The sequence below is a fragment of the Chlorocebus sabaeus genome, chromosome 11 (genome assembly GCF_047675955.1).
Source record: "Chlorocebus sabaeus isolate Y175 chromosome 11, mChlSab1.0.hap1, whole genome shotgun sequence".
Lineage (NCBI taxonomy): Eukaryota > Metazoa > Chordata > Mammalia > Primates > Cercopithecidae > Chlorocebus > Chlorocebus sabaeus.
In genome coordinates, this window is record NC_132914.1 from 85332170 (window position 1) to 85355290 (window position 23121).

At 33.2% G+C, this 23121-nt stretch overlaps 1 protein-coding gene across 9 annotated transcripts in view; it reads right to left on the reverse strand.

The window, feature by feature from the left end:
* CEP290 (centrosomal protein 290) overlaps nucleotides 1–23121 on the reverse strand; it is a 94444-nt gene that overhangs the window by 21653 nt on the left and 49670 nt on the right. For all 9 annotated transcript variants that reach the window (XR_012094548.1, XM_008004202.3, XM_073020985.1 and 6 more), the window contains 15 exons: nucleotides 22965–23116; nucleotides 21006–21117; nucleotides 19294–19749; nucleotides 18043–18207; nucleotides 16939–17046; nucleotides 16586–16720; nucleotides 15115–15381; nucleotides 14375–14482; nucleotides 13558–13757; nucleotides 10668–10881; nucleotides 9550–9687; nucleotides 8171–8392; nucleotides 7702–7824; nucleotides 2290–2435; nucleotides 1808–1963 (listed from right to left, as the gene is read on the reverse strand). Coding sequence is in view for 8 of the 9 variants with exons in the window: in XM_008004202.3 (XP_008002393.2) it covers nucleotides 1808–1963; nucleotides 2290–2435; nucleotides 7702–7824; nucleotides 8171–8392; nucleotides 9550–9687; nucleotides 10668–10881; nucleotides 13558–13757; nucleotides 14375–14482; nucleotides 15115–15381; nucleotides 16586–16720; nucleotides 16939–17046; nucleotides 18043–18207; nucleotides 19294–19749; nucleotides 21006–21117; nucleotides 22965–23116 (2702 nt within the window). In the remaining variant the exon portion in view is untranslated. The remainder of the gene's footprint in view (nucleotides 1–1807; nucleotides 1964–2289; nucleotides 2436–7701; nucleotides 7825–8170; nucleotides 8393–9549; nucleotides 9688–10667; nucleotides 10882–13557; nucleotides 13758–14374; nucleotides 14483–15114; nucleotides 15382–16585; nucleotides 16721–16938; nucleotides 17047–18042; nucleotides 18208–19293; nucleotides 19750–21005; nucleotides 21118–22964; nucleotides 23117–23121) is intronic.

The following is a 23121-nucleotide window of genomic DNA, read 5'->3' on the forward strand; positions in this document are numbered from 1 at the left end:
AACATATGTTTAGACAAAGAAAAACACGGAGGGAAATATCTACTGCTGGAACAAGACAATAACTATAAACAGATGTCAAGAGAAAGAAAAACTCCTCAATAATTTGTTTTTTCCCTATCAAGGAAACTTCTAAAATATTTTTAAGAAACAGTAACTTAGAAGGAAAAGGAAAGAATGTGGATTAGAAGCTCATGAGAGTGTTCCTTTAAATAAGTTCAACTTCATATGTTCACATCACATTCATAATGACACAATAGTAAATAGACATTAACAAAGACTAATGGTAATTTTTAAAGATAAATAGAAAAATGTGTATTTACAAAGGGTAAATATTGTCATATCCAAATGTTGCAGGTAGATACCAGCCCTTTACAAAGATCAGTAATATGATCACAGATCATTTGTAAATGCAAAGAAGAAGAAATAGCAAATTATGTAAAACCAACCTAAGTTTACCTTGGAAGAAATGAGTGAAACAGAAGATTAAATAATTTTAGCTATTCTTAGGAGAAAATTTAAAAAAGTTTTCAGTGTTAACACGATTTTATTTTGCTTTTCACGACCATGACTACATCAGAAGATATAACTTTGCAAAACACACACACACACAAATCTTAAAAGGCTCTGCTAAGAAATGACATGGGGTGATGCAGGGCAGGAGCGCCTGGTTCCAGGTACAATGCAGTAAATACATTCAATCTTCTCTCTCCTAAATGCATGGGGCAACCATTTGAGGACTTTGCAAAGGAGTAGAAGGCAGATTACAATGGAACACCAGAATTTAAAGCAGCAGCAAACAGGTGATGAATTTACTTTTTCTTTTATTCTGTTACTGCCTGTCCTGAAGACAACATTATTTGAAACCTGAAGATGGGTGTCTGCACTGATGGAGAGAGCTCCAGGTAAACCTTCTAATTCTAGCTCAAGTAAAGAGAAAGGGAATGTTTTAACACTCAGAGGGAATATGAAAACACCTCATTTTTTTTTTTCTTCTATCTGTTCTTTTATGCCCCAACCCTTAAGCCATCCCATAGCAGTGGTAATAAACGCTCCAATGGGAACTCACAGAAGCTAATATTTTTTGGAAGGGAAATCTCCAGTTGGTAGAGCTATGATACTAAGATGGTAAGGTGAAAGTAGTTTAGTAGTTTTTTTCTTCCTCTTTCTACTCTCTTCTTGCTTGCTTGGCTGCAGAAGTGTGCAACTCCTGAAATACACAGCATCCCTGGGTAACTAAAGCCCCAAATGGAAATCCCTAGGGAAACAAAGTATCAGAGAGATGGCAAAGAGGGAGGAGCTCAAGGAAGTCCCCCTATAAAGCTATTTATGAACTTCTGGGCTCACTCTTGAGCTGCAAATGTATGGATTGATTCTAATCAGAATACCAAAGTTTCTAAGAACTGTACTAATAGTACATAGCTCACATAAAAGACCACCAATTGGGAAGTACACAGGCAGGACAGATCTGAAAAGTACTGTAAAGGCTTTGAAAACTGGAACTACAGCCCACAGAAATGAGGCTGGAACTTGTGGCCTGAACCTAATTAGACCAATTGCATGCTAAAACAAAAGTATCTACATTTTCCCATAGAATTTAAACAAGAACCAGAGTCTCATAATATAATAGTCAAAAGATCAAAAATACAATCCAAAATTATGTGTCATATGAAGAACCAGGACTATCTCAATTCACACGGGAAAAGACAACATAACCCAAGCTTAAGACAATACACATTTATTATTTCAATTTCTAAGGGTCTGTTTTTCTTCATTATAATGGGTAGCACATTTCCACACAATAGCTTACCTCATATACAATATATCATTTTCTAAGTCAAGATTTCTCTTTTTTAATTCTTCCAATTCTTTTTCTGACTCCAAAGCTCGTACTCCCAAAACTTGATCAACAGTCATGCCAGTTGTTTTTAGTTTCCTCTGCAAAGTAAGTTTCTCTTTATCAGCTCTGTGGAATAAACACAGAATCATGAAATCTACCATTCAGTGTTTGGCTTTTCAATTGCGTACTCATTACTAAACCCATATACAATAGTTGTATCATCCTGTATTTGTCATAAGCTAATTTATAACAAGATCACAGGAAAATCCATCTATAATGGCTACAATATATTTAAAACACATTTTAAAGAAAATAAAAAGTAAATCATAGATAATAAATGATCAGTTAAACTAGACCATTTCTCATATTATCAACTATGATAAAGCTATATAATTTCCAGGTCACTAAAGGATTTTACACATAATTGGTTTTATAATGATATTTAAACTCACTTGGCAAAAAGATCCTTCAAAGTATTCAACTGCTTTGTTAAAGTAAAGACTTCCCCCTCTTTCTCTTTTAACTTGTTTCGAATTCCTTCTATTTTGGCTTGCCATTTTTTACCTTCTTCCCACCTAATTAATTCTTCTTTAGCATTCTGTAACAATAACGAAGGAGGCAGGAAAATCACCAGTATTATTTTAAATTTTCTTTAAGATTTATCAATTATAATTAACCTAGAAAAATTGTAAACTAATATTTCCTAGAGAATATGTAAATATGTTCTTTTTGATATACAGGTTGAGTATCCCTTACGAAATGCTTGGAACCAGTAGGGTTCTGGAATTTGGAATTTTTTTTTTTTTTTTTAGATTGTTGGAATATTTGCATATACATAATGAGATATCTTAGGGATGGGTCACAAGTCCAAACACAAAATTCACTTATGTTTCATATATACCTTCTACATATAGCTTGGAGGTAGTATCATACAATATTTTTAATAATTTTGTACGTGAAACAAAGTTTTGACTGTGACTCATCATATGAGGTCATGTAAGAATTTTCCACTTGTGGCATCATACTGGTGCTCAAAAAATTTTGTATCTTGGAGCATTTCAGAAGTTTGGATTAGAGATGTTCAACCTGTATAACTCTTAGAATCTTCAGGCATGCCAAGCTATTAGGAACACTGCTCTTTAGGCTAACTGTGCTTTATTCTATCACAAGACAAACAAAATTCTGGGAGACAGTTCTGACTAATGCTAACACCCTTCAGGAGTCTTTAAATGAAGATTCTAAAACAATCATGACTAGAGTAAGCTTCTAACAAGAATCCTACGTACAAATGACCGACCTCATCTGTTACCCCATGACAATTTCCTAGCATCAGAGCCCCTTCAAGTCTTCAATGCACATTACTTCAGTCATTTGACAGATACTTATTTAGTGCTAACCATGTGCCAAGTACTACTCTAGAGGCACTAGGAATAGAACAAATGAATAAAATCAGATAAAAAACTGTATCTTCAGGAATCTTACTATCTAGTTTATGCTAGTTGGCTAGGCAGATTGGGGAGAAGGGAGCAAACTATACAGATAACAAAACAAGAAACAAATCTAAATCTATTTTGTAGTTAAGTTAGCTAGTTTTAAGTGCTAAAAAGAAGAAGAAGAAAAAAAAAGAAACGGAAGGGAATTAGGGCATTTCAGGGGTAGGTGTCATGGTTTATTGTAACTATGATAAAGGCGCCAAAGAAACCCTATGCAATGCAGAATAGTCTCATGCACTGAACAACTTCCAAATGTTTTACTGGATATTAATACAGTAAAAAATTCTGCTTACACTGGTCTGAGCTAAGAATTTATCTCCAACTAACACATTAACACTAATTTTTTAATGGTTTTATTATACACTAAGTAAGATAATAGACATTGTTTTGCTGAGAACTGCACCAACAATTTGTTTACCATTTTGGAAATCAAATTACAAATGGCAATACCATCATGACCCATGAGTTGCCAATAGAACACATTTGTGTCAGTCTGCATTTGTAGCTTTGAATTCACGTTAATGAAGATGCAAGCACATGACTAGTTCATTATATTTTCCAATGGAGTCATGCCAAAGCTTTTACATGTTGAAATATGAATATTTCTTTTATGTTCCCCTTATATATTTCATTTAGGACATTCATAATGACATTTTTGAAATTATGTAAGTAGGTAGAGTTTATGTTAACTATGAATTTCAATTATAATAATAAAGGGGAAATTATGAAACATTATATTTTTTATTAAAGGGAATGTTGAATCTGAAAGGGTTGAGAACCATGGTTTAAAGTCAAATTCCTGGTGCAACGGCTCATGCTTGTAATCCCAGCACTTTGGGAGGCCGAGGCAGGAAGATCGTTTGAGCCCAGAGTTCAAAGACCAGCCAGGGCAACATAGTAAGACACCATCTCAAAAAATTTAAAAAAATATATGAAATAAAGCCAAATTCTCACTAACATTAGTTGTTCTATCAAAATGACCTTCTCAAATACTGGAGAACTATATTCTCCAATTCTCTTCTCTAATACTAATCAATTTTTTACCTTATTTAATTCAGCTAATAAGTGTCCTTTAAAAAATGTAAAAACCTCAGGTTGGGTGTGGTGGTTCACGCCTGTAATCCAGCACTTTGGGGGGCTGAGGCGGGCAGATCACCTGAGGTCAGGAGTTTGAGACTAGCCTGGCCAACATGGTGAAACCCCATCTTTACTAAAAATTCAAAAATTAGCCAGTTGTGGTGACAGGCACCTGTAATCCCAGCTACTTGGGAGGCTGATGCAGGAGAAGCAGTTGAACCCGGGAGGCAGAGGTTGCAGTGAGCTGAGATTGCGCCACTGCACTCCAGCCTGGGCGACAAGAGTAAAACTCCATCTCGAAAAAAAAGAAAAAGAAAAAGTAAAAACTTCACTAAGTGGTTGATAGTTATTAATTTCATTTTTTCTTAAATATGTACAAGAATTTTTCTGTACTCCCAGAAATGTAAATACTAGTGGGGGACATAAGGTATGTAATTAAATAATCCTGCAGCATACAGTACTTTGTTGGGTTTGGACAATTCCATCCCACCTGGCATTACCTGCTAAATTAAGATTAAGGGAACCAAGACTGAAAAAATAATTGAAAAATAATAAGAAAAACAACGAAGGTGAATGGTACCATGGGTATTGTGGTGTTATTACATATAGGCTTTTGTCCATGGTTCCTGGCTTATAACTCTCATAGCCCTTGTCATCGTCTTTAGTTATAATATTGAGTGTGTTAGACCTCCAGAGCAGACCTCAGAAAAGAGTCTCTCTGACCTTCTCCTGTCCTCCTTTCACCTGCCCTAAGGCAGGACTGTAAACTTCCCCTGCTTTTCTGACTGTGGGTCTTAAAACCTAATACGAGGGGGTCCTGCCCCATACCCTAGAAGAAGAAATACTGATGTCAGGAAACTTCCCTAAAAACCCAAGAGGACTGGGTTCAAAGAGGTTCTGGAGAACTGAACATGTGGAGGTTTCTAGAGGAAGGTGGCACCCCAGAAGGGCATGGAAGTTCCACACCCCTTCCCCCATATTTCTTCTCACACATCTCTTAACCTGTATCCTTTTTAATAACCATTATTATAAACCATTATTATAAACGTAAGTAAATGTTTTCCTGAGTTCTGAGAGTGACTCCAGGAAATTAATCAAACCCAAAGCTGCAGGCTGGGGTTGTGGGGACTCCAGAAGTCTTGGAGGCCTGGACTTGTGACTTGATCTGAAGCAAGATCTCTATGGCATCTGACACTATCTCCAGGTAGATGGTGAACTGAATTGGATGACACCCAGTTGGCGTCTGCTGCAAAACCAACTGCTTGCTTGCTGATGTGGAGAAATCTCCACATATTCTGGGGGTCACAAAAGTTTTTTGCATTGATTGTTGTTATGGTTTGAGGGCAAGATAAACATATGGTTTGAGAACTTTTTCCAAGACAGGTATGTTCTAGACTGAATGACAAGAGGGAAGACGACAGGATGATAGGAGAGTAGTTCTCTTTTTATGTTTTCTGTACCAAAAGCTTCATATGCATAGATTTCAGAATAATATTATTATAACGTTTAAAAATTTATATTCATTCAACAAATACTGAGCATCTACTATGTGCCAGGGATTGTTCTAGGTGCTGGGAATACAATAATAAATAAAATAGGCAAAGTTCCTGCCATCAATAAAAAAAAAAAGAAAAAGATGAACATACAGACAACTACATGTCTAGTATGTTAAGATAGTAATAAATGCTAAGAAGAATGAAATGCAAGGCACACGTGTGGGTTTTGTTATATAGGTAGACTAGAAATGCTGTTTACAGAGAAAAAGGTACTAAAATTTCCAAACAATATGAAAGCATTTCTTGAGTATAAATTAGAAATGCCCAAGCACTATAGAACCCAAAAAAATATTCTCACTAGATTCCTGAATACCAATTTTAATATTGGGCATAGACCCCTGTGTTCTCTTTCTAGTTAGTAGTAAAATCTTACACTGCTACGGATGTGATGGCTTACAAAAGACTTCCGCATATCTTATCATTTTATGTAAAATAATCCTAAGAAACTGGCAATACAGATAGTATTATTCCCACTTTAAGGAAGAAAAAACTGAATAACTGAATAAACTGAAACATAGAAGAGTCCAGACAAAGCCACAAGGCTTTTAAAGCATTCTGATAGGAATCAGGTTAGAAACTGGTATAGAAACATACCAGTTAGGAACAAACATACCACTTTCTAACCTATCCCCATTTAAGGATAAGATTAGGCCTATCCCAGTTAGGGAGTTTGCAAAGATGGAAATCCAAAAGAGTAAGAACACTTTGATCTTACAGTTTTCACCAGCAAAGCTTCTGACAGCAAGCATGTTGTGACTCCATGCAAATAGTGTCATCAGAATTACACTGACATCAATGAATTTTCATAGAAAATAATTTTTGGAGCATACTCTTTTAAGAAATTTGAATTCCATTACCTATTTTCTATTCAATGCCTTTAAAGATAGAATTTTCTTTTCCATTTTCATGTTATTGAAATTATTTCGTAGATATTAAATATTTTCTGGGTAAATTTTATAATAAAAATTTTTCCTAACCATAGCTCCTCCATACTGATTTTCTTCAAGGGTAAATATTACTGCTAACACCAACATTTCCCAGTTCACTTTCGATATTTTGAATGTTACCAACAAGTTATCTGCAATTTATTGTCCATAACAAATTTAATTACATACATTTTAGCTTTTTGGGGGGTTATTTCAATTAGTAATCTTTTTATTACAAAACAGTTTACTATGAACTATAAAATTTTAAGCAATTTCTCCCACAGTATTAATCTATGAGCAGATTGGTTACTGATTATTACCGCAAATACTGAATATATTCCAAATCACTTTGCTTTGTGAAAAAGCAGCCTAGTCTCCTGGAGGATAAAAAGAACCTATTTGGGTCAAAGTGTGGGTATTAAAATGCCCATCTTTCTGTCCCAAAAGTCAAAAGCACCAACTTGTGTAAATGATTACTTTGGAGAGAAATGATACACAGTTGAATATGTAAGGTGTGAAGGAACTTTAGAGGTACTCTAATGTCTGAAAGATGAATGGAATTGATGTAGTAATTTCCAAGTAAGAGTTACACTACAGGTATCTCCTCAAGTAGACAGTAAATTCCTACAGAATGGAAACTTACTTTAGACTTTTCTATGCTATCCAATACTACTTATAGTCCTCAAAATTAATACAGAATTAATACAGCTAGGTTCTCAAATTAAGGTAGTATATTAACTGTTAATCAACTATGTATTTAACTTACTCTGTCACTACCTTAAGCATATTAATCAGCATGTTTGTTCACATACCTTTTCTTTCATAGGTTTTAGGTCTACTTCGTCCACCTTTCCTTCTAACTGGCTCTCTAGTTTTTTAATTTTCCTTTGGAGTTCTTCAATTAGACTTTGTTTATTATCTATCAGGGGTTTGCCCTAAAAAGTAAAATGGATCTTTATATTTTTATAAATATAAAACAAAATAGTAAATATTTCAATTATATAATAGAAACTTTCTGAAGCTATCACTGACCATACTTTCTAAATGATACTTTTAATACATAAGATAATCCGGTAGCTGCTTCTGCATTTTAATAAAATATGCTAATATGCTACTCTAGAACTATAAACATAATAGAAGTCACTGAAGAAATTAATTACATTAATCAAAATGATTTGAAAGTCAGTTTTAACAAATATCAAGGATAAAATTATAAAGTAGAAATAAACTACTGCCTCTATACTGTAAATCAGATGTTATCAGAGTTAAATATAAAATTACCTGTAACCCACTGGTTAGTCTTTTAATTTGCCTTTTCAGTTCATCATTCTCTTGATCAATTTCATCTTTCTCTCTAAGTATTTTATTATAGGCTTTTTGTTTTTTTTGCAGTTCATTATTTAAGTCATTCAAATTATCAGTTAGTGAGTTTTCTCTGTTTTTACTTGTTTTAAGTGCTTCTTTCAATTTTAAAAGATTTTCATTTAAATCTTCAACTTGTGTCTAATAAAAGAAAAAGAAAGGTATTATTCATGAGTCTTCATCAACTATCAATGATAAAAGGAACATAAAACAGAAAATATACTATTATAAAAAATTTCAGTCTGAATTTTTAAGTACACAAGCGAAAAAAAATAACAAACCACATATATTTTTCCATATTGATGTCAAGTCTACCTTGCAAAAAGTCGACCTTGAGAAAAAATAAAATAAAACTAGTATAAAGCAATTCATCTTCAACAAACACCCACAAATAAAATTTTATCAAATATGCACATTTCATTTTGGCTGAATTAATTAAATAAGTATATAACAGTATATATGGCAATGTTTTAAACACTATGAAGCATAAGAGTAGTATAGAACAAATCTCTGACTTGAAGTAATTTCTAACCTACTTTATAAAGATAAGACATAAAAGGGTAACTCACAATACTAGACAATATGTATGCCATTAGAAAGGAGTTCCTAGCTGTCCTATGGTGAGAATGATGGGGACACACTGTATGTTTCCATCTATAAGATATTCTGGAAAAGGTGAAACTACGGAGACAGTAAAAAGATCACTGGTTGCCAGGGGTTTGGTGAGGTGCAGAGGGAGGAATGAAGAAGAGAAGCACAGAAGATTTTTAGGGCAGTGAAAATACCCCGTATAATACTATAATGATGGATACATATCATTATGCATTTGTCTAAACACACAGAGTGTAAAACACCAAGAGCTAAAACAGAGGTAAACTTGGACTTTGGGTGATTATGATGTATCAGTATAAGTTCATCAATTGTAACAAATGTACCAATCTCCCGGCAGGAGATATATGGGAATCTCTGTACCTTCCTCTCAATTTTGCTGTGAACCTAAAATTGCTCTGAAAAAATTAAGTCTTAACAAAAATCCTAAGTAAAATATTTCTTAAATTTAATTTCATTAGAAAGAGTAGTTCGTAATGGCCTATCCTTTCCTAATCCCCAAGATGATAATCAGTAAATGAATATCATAAAGAGACTTATTGTTGAAAAATGCACGTGTGTCTATGTCTATCCACCAACAGTGCATTAAAATTCCCTATTCATTAGCAAAATTACTATATATCATAGTGAATTATCTTCCAATAGGAATTATCAAAAATTTTGTTACATTAACACATGTTGATGTTCACCTTTAGCTCTCTAGTATGTCGATCAACGATTTGTTGAACATTGAGATGGGCCTCTTTTTGAGAAGTTGCAGAAATAATACGTTCTTCAGCAGCTGCTGTCATTTCTGCCCGGAGTTCTAAAAGTGCTCGACTAAGTGCCTAAAAATTACAAAATAAAAAATGTAATTTTTAAAGGAAAACTGACATTTTATATGAACAATACATGATACAAAAAATAAACAAGCTTTATTACTTCCTCCTATTTTTCTAAAATACTATGAGTTTAATGGAACATATTTCACAAATTAACAACTCAACTTTTTCAAATAAATCTTTTGTAATTACACTCAATTCTTTCCACATTGAATGTGAAAGGTCAAAATTGTAATAATGATTTTGAGAACTCAGCATTAAATCAAGCTATTACAAAAATCAGATATGTTTGGTTTTCAAATATCCAAGTTTAGATATTTATATTACTCACTTAGTACATCCTTCCATATGAAATTAATTGAATTTAGGTAGACAACAAAAGGACTAGGAAAGGCTTAAAGTTTACCCATAAATTTCATGAGCTAGCACAGAAAAACACTAGCACCTTCTAAAACAATTTAAATAGATCAAATCTGAGATAAACTGAAAACCTAATAAATCAGAATACACTGACCAACTCCTTCCCACAAAACCATCTCTATGACCCCCTTTTTTCATCTCTCCTTTTTGTCATTATAATACTTCCCTCAATCCCTCAAATTGTTCGAAATTGTTCATTTGTTAAAAATAGCCTCAGTAGCAAAAAATCCCAGTAGAAAAAAAGAAAATACAATGTAATGTATATTATATGTATATTTTTGTAATATACATTAAGATTTTTCCTCATTTCATACAGATAATTCAAAAATCAGATTGACAGCATAAAAAGATAAATTGGACTATATTTGCCCCCAAAAACAGCATTTAATAAGGCCATTTAACAGAATTGTCTAAAAGACCCTGTTTAACAACATAAGATAAAGCTCATACTTTTTATTACAACACAGAGATTTATACTACCATCTTTTATAAATTTACAAATCTTCTCTAAAAGCAATCTACCACACATTTTTCCTAAATGTTGATAATTTTCTGTTGTTACTTACTTTCTGTTGTTTCTCTTTCAAGGCTAATTGGCTTTTTAGTCGTTCTACTAGATTTCTCATTGTAGTTGTTGGAGCTCTTGAATTTGCTTCTTTTTGAGCCTGAAGTTCAGATTTTAAACACTGTGATTCCTTTTGTGACTGGTCCAGAAGATACCTTAAATCTTCTACTTCTGCTTTTACTTTTTTCACTTCATCTTCATGGTTTTCTTGGAGCCTGATGTAAATAAACATATGTGTGTGTGTGTTTTGTTTTTTTTTTTTTTTAATTTTTTTGAGACCCAGTCTCACTCTGTTGCCCAGGCTGGAGTGCACATGCGCAATCTCGGCTCACTGCAACCAACACCTCCCAGATTTAAGTGATATTTCTGCCTCAGCCTCCTGAGTAGCTGGGACTACAGGCGTGCACCATCAGGCCCTCAAAATTTTTGTATTTTTAGCAGAGATGGGGTTTCACCATGTTGGTCAGGCCAGTTTGAACGCATGACCTCAGGTGATAAGCCCGCCTCGGCACCCCAAACTGCTGGGATTACAGGCATGAGCCACTGCACCTGGCCAAACACATGTAATTAATAGAGTGGTTGCTGCAATTAATACCTTGATTAATACAAATTTCACACAGGGCAAATGTTCAGTCCTAACTATCCTTACAATCTAAATCTTGATGCAGGCAGCCAAATCCAAAGAACAATAATTCTTTATTTCACTTAACTACTCTTTAACTTAACAACACGTTTTTCTTCTAGTTTCTAATATTTTTGGCAACAATCTTATGAAATTATTTTGTGACTCTAATCAAATAATATAGAGAATGAACAAAAGGGCATTTTAGATACTATGGCTCTTGTAAAATTTGACTGCTTCCTCTATATGATAGTTTCCTAACCACACTACTAGTAACATTTTTGAGTGAATGATTCTTTGTTGTTGGTGGGGTTGCCTTGTGTATGATAGGATGATTAGTAGCATCTTTTGATTCTACCCACTAGATATCAGTAGCACCCCCTAGCCATGACAATCAAAAATGTCTCCAGACATCGTCAAATGTCCCCAAGAGGTACAACTGTGAAAAACTGATCCTCTATATTTGAGAAATACTACCCTATACTGACATATTGAAAAGACTAATATAAATTTTCACAGAAATCACATGTATTATTTATTTGTTTATGGTTCAAATTCACTGGCATTGTATCTGTAACTATATATATATATATGGAAGTGGATAGTATTAAAAGATTTTAGCTAATTCAATTAATCTTATTGCTCATTCAGCATTAAGTCTGTTAAACTGAATTAATACATTGTTGTGCATATGGACACTGCATCCGTACTGAGGTTCTGACCAGTAAGAGGGAGATAGCATTAACACATGAACAAATGTTATTCTTTGAGGCTTCTTGCTTTTGGCAAAACTTAAGTCTAACTTTAAAGAGTCATCATCAAATTGTGAAAATATCAGGTTTTACTTAAGTAATCACACGGATCCATAACTTCCTAATATACATCAAAATAGGCACACAGAGAACACAAGTACAATTTTGGGCTACAATGACATGATAAGGTACACAACAATAACTTCAAGTATTTCATGTGGAAAAAAAATTATATAAGGTATTTCAAAAGATTATGATTTTCTACACCCACAAATTGGATGCAAAAGCACAAGTCATTTTATACTCCAAAACATGACAGAAATTTACTAGACCAAAAATAACATCTCATGTACAAAATTTAATAGAGCGAGGAAAAGAGACTGAAAATACACATATGCTGCTGCCAATTTTCCTTCTTTTAGAAAGTAATTTCTTAACAGTGGCAGCTCTCTAGCAAAGCAAAAATAGTGTTAATTCTGTCACAGGCATTTGAATAAGTGTGTAAAGAATCAAAGGCTCTAATAGGGGCTTGAGAGCTGAAATGGAATTATAAGTCAAGTAGTTCAACTTTCTCAGGTTTTCTCAGATAATAAAATTTAGGCCCATAGAGATAATACTACAATGATTAGAAACTATGTAACTATAAACCTATTTTGAGCTTAAAATCTATGTTCTGATAAATTGGTTGAACAATGTTAGAATCTCTATTATATGCCAGACACTCTTACAAGTGTGTAAACAAAAGTTTTTTATCTGTATGTTATTTGACAGTTTTCAAATTACTTTCATACATGGTATAATTTGACCTTCATATAACCACCCTGAAAGGGCCAGGGTAAATACTGATATTTCCATTTTAAAGATGATGAGGCCAAGTGCAGTGGCTCAGGCCTGTAATCCCAGCACTTTTGGAGGCCGAAGTGGGCGGATCACTTGAACTCACGAGTTCAAGACCAGCCTGGGCAACATGGAGAAACCCTGTCTCCACAAAAATACAAAAAACTACCCAGGTGTGGTGGCACCTGCCTGTAGTGCCAGCTACTCTGGAGGCTGAGGTGGGAAGATAGCTTGAGCCCAGAAGGTCAAGGCTGCAGTGAGCCAAGATTATGCCACTACACTCCAGCCTAGGCAATAGAGCCAGACTTTTCTCAAAAATAAATAAATAAATAAAACAATAAAAATAAATAAATAAATAAATAAGATGAAACTGAGGCTTGAATAAGGTAAAAATGAGATTCTGGAAAAGAATTTGTATTGGCTTTTGAGTCAGACTGACTAGTTTCAAATTACGGCTTTCGCATCTACTCCCAGGCATGCTATTAAGCATTCCTGAAGCCATATCCTCTCTATAAAATGGGGAAAATGATAACATATGTAATCAGTAGACTTGAGGATAAAAATGAGACAATATACTTAAAAGTCTTAGAATAGTGCCTAGCATAGCAAACACTTGTGTTTATCTTCATTATATCATTATTATCATTTGCCTATTTTTATAATACATTTTGAAGACTTACCGTAATTTGATATTTTCAAATTCTTTTACTTTTAATTCAGTGATTTCTCTTTGTCTCTCTAAATCTTGTGACACTTTCTTTAGTTTGATCAAGAGTGAGGAGAGAGAGTCATCTTGTTCTGCTACTGTCTGCTCCATCTCAGCCAGACGGATAAAATGCTTGTTGGTAGGAACTGGAGTGGGAGACTGTTTCATTAAATCCTATAAAATATGAATATATTAGCAACAGGTATGTATAATTCAATGTCATACTTATTCTATATTTTTAAATTGGTTCCTCAAATGATCAAAATACAATATCTAATCTAAAATTTAATGATTTAACAGATAATGAAGGCTTAAAGAAGACAGGAAATACAGACTTATTCTTTGTATTTACAATAGCTAACAAAGTGTCTACATGTAGCAGGAGATCAATAAATGTTGACTGAATTAATGAAGTAAGGCTCAAATATGCTAACGTTATACATTAAAAGATGAAAGACACATCATTTCATACATATGGAACAGAATGGTCAAAAGAGGCAAATATGAGCTGAATTCTGGAAGTTAGATATAGGTAAACTTATAGTGAATAGAATTTGAAAAGAAAGGCAGGTAGGTTCATAGAAGATTGAGTATATGGGTAAGGAGTATAAATATAATTTTGTGAACAGTGATGAGCTACAGGAGGAAGAATGATCAGAGCTATGTTTTCAGAAGATTACTTTGGCAACAAAAAGTGTAACTTGTATTCCAAAAAAGGAGAAGATAACTGAATTTTAATGTATTTGGTCTAAAAATCAATAAAGAATGGAACAAAGTTCTTAGAATCTTACCCAAGCTGTTTGTTTGAATTTATTTAGTGAACTATCAGCCTGTAGTTCTAATTTGTGATGAAGAATATGAAGGTCTTCCTCATGTTTCTTCACAATTTCTCTTTGCTCCTGTTTTAAAGAAAATCAAAACTATACCTTAAATTGTGATTAAAATAAATTCACATTTTGAAGACCTTATATATTTTCTCTTTAATCTTCTAAAATTCCTTCGAGATGAGGAAGAAACAGTATCTCCATATATGTATGTATTTAGACCGGTAGGTATGTTCCCTCGCACAGTGTTCAAGTTGACAGGCCCAGCCTCAGTTCATAATTTATTCTGAACATTAGAATAACATGTATCTATCATCTTTTAACTTATTTCTAGAAAAAATTAAATGTCAGCTTTCCCCCACAAAGTTCTAACAAATCTGATTTCTACTGATTACCAGTGTGATATATTTCATTCCACCGTATTGCCTCAACCCTCACCTATAAACTAAATTAAAATATTTTTCAAAATCATATGATTTCACCATGATAGCTACTCCTGGTTTATTTACTCAGTGTATAAGAGAGATACATTTACACAAATTGCCAGTTTTACTGATAGAGGTGTAATCCAATCACATGCAAGTCACAGTTCTTAAATAGAATCATTTGAAAGCAAGAAAATAACTACCACTTTAAGGTAAAATATTTAGCATTTGCTTAAAAAAACTAATACATGAAACAGTATAACTCATAATATAATAAAATACCTCTCTGGCTTTTTCTAGAAGATGTTGATACTTCTTTAATACTTCTTCTTTTTGATTTAACCTTGCTTGCATGTTTGCAATGGTTTGATGAGCAATTTTCAAAGTGTGGTGAGATTTTGGTTCCATCTCTTTTCTCCCTAGCTCAGCTATGAGCTTTTCTCTTTCTGCAGTGGCAGGCAATCGAAGCCTCAGTTCATTGATTACTTTGTCTCTTGACAGTATATTTTGTTCTGCTAACCTTAAAGCAGATTCTTTCTCTTTCAGCTTCTGCAATGATTAAATCACAATAGATCATTAAAGTATCTTTTCTTCTTTAAAATGCTTCATCTGAATTTTAGATTAGTTATTAGCAAAAAAAAAAAAAATTCACTTTATTTTTCACATCATATGTACAATAGCCATTTGATATTTAATAAGGTTAAACTAATTCTAATTGACAACAGTTATTTGCATGCTTATTTATAAGAATATTATATATGTTAGAAACTTCATTGTTATGATGAAAATAAAATTTAATTAAGGTACTTTATCAAGATATTACAGTTCAGAACTATAAAAGTGTGGTGGTATGAGATTTAGGAAGAATATGTAATAAATTATTTCTTTTATTTTGGTCCACTGACTAGCAGAGCATTAGAAGACTAATCTATAAGTCAGTTAAGTACAAAACTGGAATTTTAGTGGCCCAAGTCAATAAATTACTATTATAAAATCTGCAGCTTATTAAAACAAAAGAGAAAAAGTCAGAAACATTTTTACTCTTCAAGAGGATTAAGGTGGGTATTTTAAATTAAGTAATTCAATGGCAATTCACATAAATGACAAATCTTACAATTACTGAAGAAGATCTAAGTTTTACTTAAAAATGTACAGTTTTACTTGAAAAACTCCTTTATGTATATTTTTAAATGTATTTGTAGTTAATGTATTTAGATGAAAACTAAAATGAAAATCATATTCAGTTTACATTATTTTCTGAATAATTTAAAGAAGATGACAGATTTGATCACTTACTAATCAAATTCAAGAACTAGGTTAAAACAGAAAGTAATTTCTAATTTACCTTCAGCCCTTTAAAGGGCTGAAGTTCATAAAAGGGAATGAACTGAAAACCGATTCATAGATTTTATAACATGCACGTCAAAGTAAAACCAAAAAAATAAGAATAAAGAGATCATATAAGGGAAGATAATATACTTCTCATAGAGCTACAATTAAATGCTTTTTGTTTCCTTTCATATTCAGTGTACCTAAAGGTAACAGGAAGTAATTAAATAGTGAATTCAAATTAACTATATCTGCTGTTCATTATCAGCTATTAGAAACATTATAGGAGAATAGAAAAACAGTGAAATTAGCAAGAGATTCATCATTCTATGCATTGTCCTCATAAAGAAATATTATTTAGAAAGCCCCCCAAACATACCAAATAATACCAAATAATAATCAAAATGCAAATTCTTCTAATTACCTCTTCTAGTGATCTGCAAGTTGCCTGTGTTTCTAGGATTATTCGAATATTCTCCTTAATTTTTCTTAGAGCCATCTCAAGTTGATTTGGAAGGGGCAAACTAGGGTCAGGGATTGATCCTGTAGCTTCTTCAAACTATTAAAAAATAGTATGTTTTTTAACAAAGCAGTGGCAGCATTGAGAGTAACTATTAATATTTATAGCTGTATGATAAAACATAGATTAAATCACTCTTATATTTTAAATAGACAATATAACAATCAATTAAAATTACATCTGATACAGGAATTATTTCTGTGAGCTAACCCTCTAGTCTATGCTACAGAGTAGCAAACAAGATTCATCATTCATACCTTTTGTGCCGCATTTAGTATTTCATTTTGCTGACGGTCAAAAATGTCTAGTTGACGTTCCAGGTCAACTTCTCTTTGATCCCAGGCCAGTTGTCTTTCTTCATGAAACTAAAAAGAAAGACAATTTATGTCAGACATATATACAAAGACATCAGGCACATAACAGGCATTTTATATATATTTTCTTATGTAATCCTCACAACACATTGAAGAAACTGTAATTATTTTCCTTTTGTGGAAAAAAATACAAACTCAGAGAGGTGAAGTAACTTGTGTAAGATCACAGAGAAAGGCAGATGTGAAGTAAGGATTTCAATCTCTCCATCCATCCATCCATCCATCCATCCATCCATCCATCCATGCATCCAGCTATGCAAAAGATATTTAATGATATATATCATGTGCCAAGCATCATTCTAGGCAGTGCAAATATAGCAGTAAACAAAACCAAATCCCTGTCACCATGGAACTTATATTCTGGTGAAGGAAAGACAGTCAACAATAAAAAAGTAAGTAGGTAATATGTCAGAAGGTTACAAGTGCTATGGAGAAAAATTAAGTTAATTAATCTCAAGGGAATCTTGATAGTAGGATTTACTGTTGTATATTAGGTGACTGGTGAAGGACACACTGATAAGGTAAGACATTTAAGCCAAGACTTGCGGGCACTGAAAGTGTAAATACCAAAGGTATCTAGGCTAAGAACAATTTAAGCAGAGGGAACAATCTCTGAGACAGTCATATGTTTGATGAATTTCATCTGTCTCTGAAGCATATACTTTATTCTATAACAAGCTGCCTTCTTACTCTATCAGTGAGAGCCAGTAGAAACGTGGAACTGTGAAAAGTCAAATAACCAATACCAAAATAAAAATTAACTTACCAAATGAGGTTGCTTATGTATTGCTCTTTTTAAGATTAAGACTACTGTTATAAAAACTAAATAAATATGAATTTTTAGAATAGTTTAGAAAATAAAAAACAAATTATTACATAATCAATTAGTAATGGAAAGTGCACTTAATTAGAAGAATAACATAGTCACTAGTGCAATATTCTTGCTTAAAATCTTAGGAAAAAAACAAAATAAATATAAAATAAAACCTTGTTCTGCTGCACAATTTCTTCTTCAAGACTGCTGATTGTACGTTCATATTCAGAAATTATATTATTCAAATATTTTATTTCTTCTTTATCCTTGACTAATTCTCGATTTAGTTTAAGTTCTTGAAGACGAAGTTCTTCTATTTTCATATGCCAGTTGATTACCTAAGATTTACAATTTATATATACAAATGTAAATGCTATGTCAACAAATAACATTCCTCCATTGATGATAATGATTTTAATTGAAAGTAATGGGCATTCTAAAATAAAATAAGACACAATGTTATCTTTTCTCAAGCTACCTGACAAAATTTTATTTAGGATTTCCATAGACATTTCTACAAATATGTGGGATTTTACAATAAAAATCTTCAAATTATGTTGGAATGAATATCACTAATATTCACTTTCTTCTGTTATATGTTTATTGAACACTGACTATAAGCAGGTCATTGAAACTTTGATATCACTTTCAAAAACAGAAATCCTAAATGTTTCTAGCCTAGCGAATAGGATGTAGTTGAAAGATAATTACTTTTCATTTAATTCTTTCTAAATGAAGATAAAACCATATTAAAAATAAATGTGGGCTCACTAATTGTAGATCAAAGATAATTATGAACAGTAGAAATCAACTGATAACTACTACAATGTTTAAGAATAATTAGTGTTTAATTAATAGAAATTTGTCTACAGTATTTAAAATTCTTTGCTATTATACAATCTGAACATTCCCACTAAAATATTTGGTTAGAAAAGCCTAATTTTATTTTTACAAATAATAGACATTCAAACAGTCAACACTGCTAAGTTGTAAAATCTAAATTAATGAATCATAATTGGAATTTAATTGTATCTTATGCATTTTTCATATAGGCACATATTAAGAAATTATCACGTAACTCTTTGAAGATAATGAATTTAAAATTGGCTGGGCACAGTGGCTCATGACTATAATCTCAACACTTTGAGAGACCAAAGCAGGAGGATTACTTGAAGCCAGGAGTTCAAGGCCAGCCTGGGTGACAAAGTGAGACCCTGTCTCTACAAAAAAACTTAAAAATTTTTTAAAATTAGGTAGGTATGGTGTGGTGCCCTGTACTCCCAGCTACAACTACTCAGGAGGCTGAGGCTGGAGAATCAGTTGAGCCCAGGAGTTCCAGCTATGTTTGCAACACTACACTCCAGCCTGGGAAACAGATCAAGACCCTGTCTCTTAAAAAAAAAAAATCAAGTTTAAATGTTTACCTTTTGGGCTCCTTTGGTATCCTTTAAAGTGCTTATTAACTCTTCCAGGCCCTTTAATTTCAATTCCATCTCCAATGTTTTGTTCTCCATATTTCTATGTTCTTGTTGAGAATTTTTCATTTCTTGCATTATCTTAAGTTTGTCATTTTGTAGCTGAATCATTGTTTTAGAGAACTTTTCCTGTTGGGCCAAGGGTAAAGCTCCACTAAACTGTCGTCGTAGAGACTGAATTGTTTGGCGCAGATGTTTTGCTCTGTTTCTCCCCTCCAAACGAGCATAATAGAGAGCCTGTTCTTTTTCATCAAGTTTCTGCTCTAAGCGCAAATTGTAGGCCTCCATCTTCTGCAGTTTAGATGTAATTGACTCCAACTTACCAAGAGCAGTAGCCTCACTAAGTTGAAGAGAGACATTATGTTGGTGCAACTTGGCAATCAATGCCTTTTCATCAGACTGTGCCTAATATTTAAAAAAATATATATTTGTAGTAAGTTTCAAATTTTTCCAATGAAGGTTATCACAGATTTAAAAATCACAATTTACTAAATAAAGTTTTAACACAGTGGCACATGAGATCTACAAAAATGTAACTTTGCTTTAATACAAATAATTACCAAAGAATTGTAAAAGAAAAAACCTAGAATCAAACAAACTTTAAATCCAAATGTGACTGAATAACAGTGGGTATATTACTGGGTTGTTTTTTTTTTGGGGGATGGAGTCTCGCTCTGTCACCCAGATTGGAGTGCAATGGCGCAATTTCGGCTCACTGCAACTTTCGCCTCCCGGGTTCAAGCAATTCTCCTGCCTCAGCCTCCTGGGCAGCTGAGATTATAGGCATGTGCCACCATGCCTGGTGAATTTTTGTATTTTTATATTTTCAGTAGGGATGGGGTTTCACCATATTGGTCAGGCTGGTCTCAAACTCCTGACCTCGTGATCTGCCTGACTCGGCCTCCCAGAGTGCTGGGATTACAGCTGTGAACCACCGTGCCTGGCTGCTACTGTTTTTTTAACTTCCATTGCAAATAACATAATACCGATTCAGACAAAGTGTACGTTTTTGTAATTCCCAATATACATAATGTAAGAATACGTGAAAAGTTACATATAAATACAAGAGAAAATATTGTTATTAAAGATGTACTAATAACTTCCTAGTACTCTTTCTCAGCGTCCTAATTTTTATCAGCAGCGTAATTCATCTATAGGCATTTAAATGCTGTACTGGATTACTGAACAATATTTCAAATTACAGAGTTTTCTAATCAGGTTACAACTAACAAGAATAACAGCCTCTGGTTGCTATATCTTTTGATTAAAAATGTAACACTGGTCCAGTATGATGGCCCACACCTGTAATCCCAGTATTTTGGGAAGCCAAGGTGGGTAGATCTTTTCAGTCTAGGAGTTCGAGACCACCCTAGGCAACATAGTGAAACCCTGTCTCTACAAAAAATGCAAAAAAAAATTAGTCAGGTGTGGTGGCACATTCCTGTAGTCCCAGCTGTCCAAGAGGCTGAGGTGGGAGGATCACCTGAGCCCGGGTGGCGAAGGCTGCAGTGAGTCTTGAATGTGCCACTGCATCCCACCCTGGGTGACAGAATGAGACCCTATCTCAAAGTAAACAAAAAGTGTAACATATTGCTCCCAACATCTAATGTAAATTTAGGAAAAAAGTGGATTCTATATAGAAGAGCCAATATTGCACATACCTGATAGTCTAGCAGTTGCATTCTGAGGGACTCTACTTCCTTTTCCCTAGATTGTTGTTGTGCATTCAAAATTTCAACTTGCCTTCTGGCAATATCAGAAATCTCTCTCAGTCTAGGAAATGATAAGGTACTTCAGGAACAATTAAGTACATTTTCTAAATAAATGCCAAAATTCAAAATTTCTAGACCTAAAAAGGTCTAGAAAATTTTGATTTCCAAAAAGCCATTCATTTTCAGCATCTCTCTCTTCTTTTTATGAAATACTAAAACAGGATTTCCTAAATTGTTTCATGAAACATAATTCCATGAGAGGTTATCATGTTTGCTATATAAAAAAAAAACTTCATTCCCAACATCCCTCCTCCCCCTTGAATATTCCTAACATATATTCAGTACTCTCAGAGGTTTTATCATATATAGCTATCTCAAATCATACTTACTATATATAGCATTTTCCAAATGTATATAGCCAAAGAACTTCTGTTCCCACTTTTTTCCATAAAACATTAATTGTCATAATTTGGAATATGCTAGGATAAGGTATTTAGTACATTTATCTAATACCATCACACAGTTAAGAATACAGAAATGTAAAATTTCTAAGATCTTTAGATGGATTAAGGTATGTTTTGATTTGTTTTAATCTACAAGTTATCAGAAATGTGAAAAGAAACAAAACATGCATTTAATAAAATTCCAAAAAAAAAAAAAAAGCCTAATGGCAGTAAGTCCTTCAAATTCCCTTATGAATACTGTGATAAGCTAATACAGGCAAAGTAAAATGTAAAGTTTCTTTGCTTTGGGTTAGAATAATTTTAGTTCAGTGTTACAGATAAGGTAGGTTTCCTTATACTGATCAGAGGCTCTCATTGCCAGTTTCATGATTAACAAAATATGATTAAAATGAACTATTATAAGTTAGTTTATATCAAAAGAGGTCCATGAGAAGAAAGGATCAATTTTTTCAAAAAACGGTCTTTCATAGTAAAAAAGATGTCAAAAACTGATATTCCCAAGAGAACTATCAAGGCTCCAAAGGAATGGTTATATTTTTATAAGTAGGCCATAAAATATTTTTACTATTTATGCTTGAGAGATAACTAACTGCTCCTTACACTTTTCTACTGAAATATCACCTAATTATAAAAGAGAATGAAAATACAGCATATAGCTGGCACACAGCATTTTTTTTTTTTTTTTTTTTTTTTTTGACAGAGTGTTGCTCTGTCACCAGACTAGAGTGCAGTGGTGCAATCTTGGCTCACTGCAACCTCCACCTCCCAGGATCAAGTGATTCTCCCGCCTCTGCCTCCCCAGCAGCTGCAGCTACAGGTGCACGTCACCACGCCTGGCCAGCACACAGTATTTATTCCTTATATATATTTTGTGTTCTAAACTAGCTCGGCATATTTCTTCATGTAAAATGAAAACAAAAATATAACCTCAAGGTTAAGTACAATTGTACAAGTCAATATATGTTTAATACCTTGCACAGTAACTAGTACATAGTAGGTGCCTGATAAATGTAAACTAAATCAAAATCTGAATTTTTAATTATATTATTATAGCAACCTTATAAAACAGGTAGAAGAGGCACTATTACTTCCTTATTAAAATGAAGAAACTTAAGTTTAAATACAATAAATAACCATTCCTCCTCCATCAACCCTACCCCCAAAAAATCCATATGTGGAGGAACTGGACCTTTCTACAGTAATATTCCTGAACTCTAAACAATGTAAATCCAGAGAGGTCACTTCCTCTTTAACAACATTATTCTCATCAATACTGTTATTTAACCCTGCTAAAACCAATCTTAATATTACTTAATCCTGTTCTTATAAAAAGAAATCAGTATCAATTACTACTAAAAATTGTATACTTGCAATCGGGTTTCTTAAAGACAAATTAAAGAAAATAACATCTAGTCAAACGACTAAAATGTTTACATGCACTTACTTTGACACTTCAACTTTTAGTTCCATTTCATTCTTCTCCAATTCTAGAATCCGTTGCCTATCAGCATCACTTACTGCCTTGCTCACACTACCAGCTAATTCATCTCTTAACATCTGTTCCACCTTCTGTGCATCCAAATTGATTTTGGTAAGCTAAG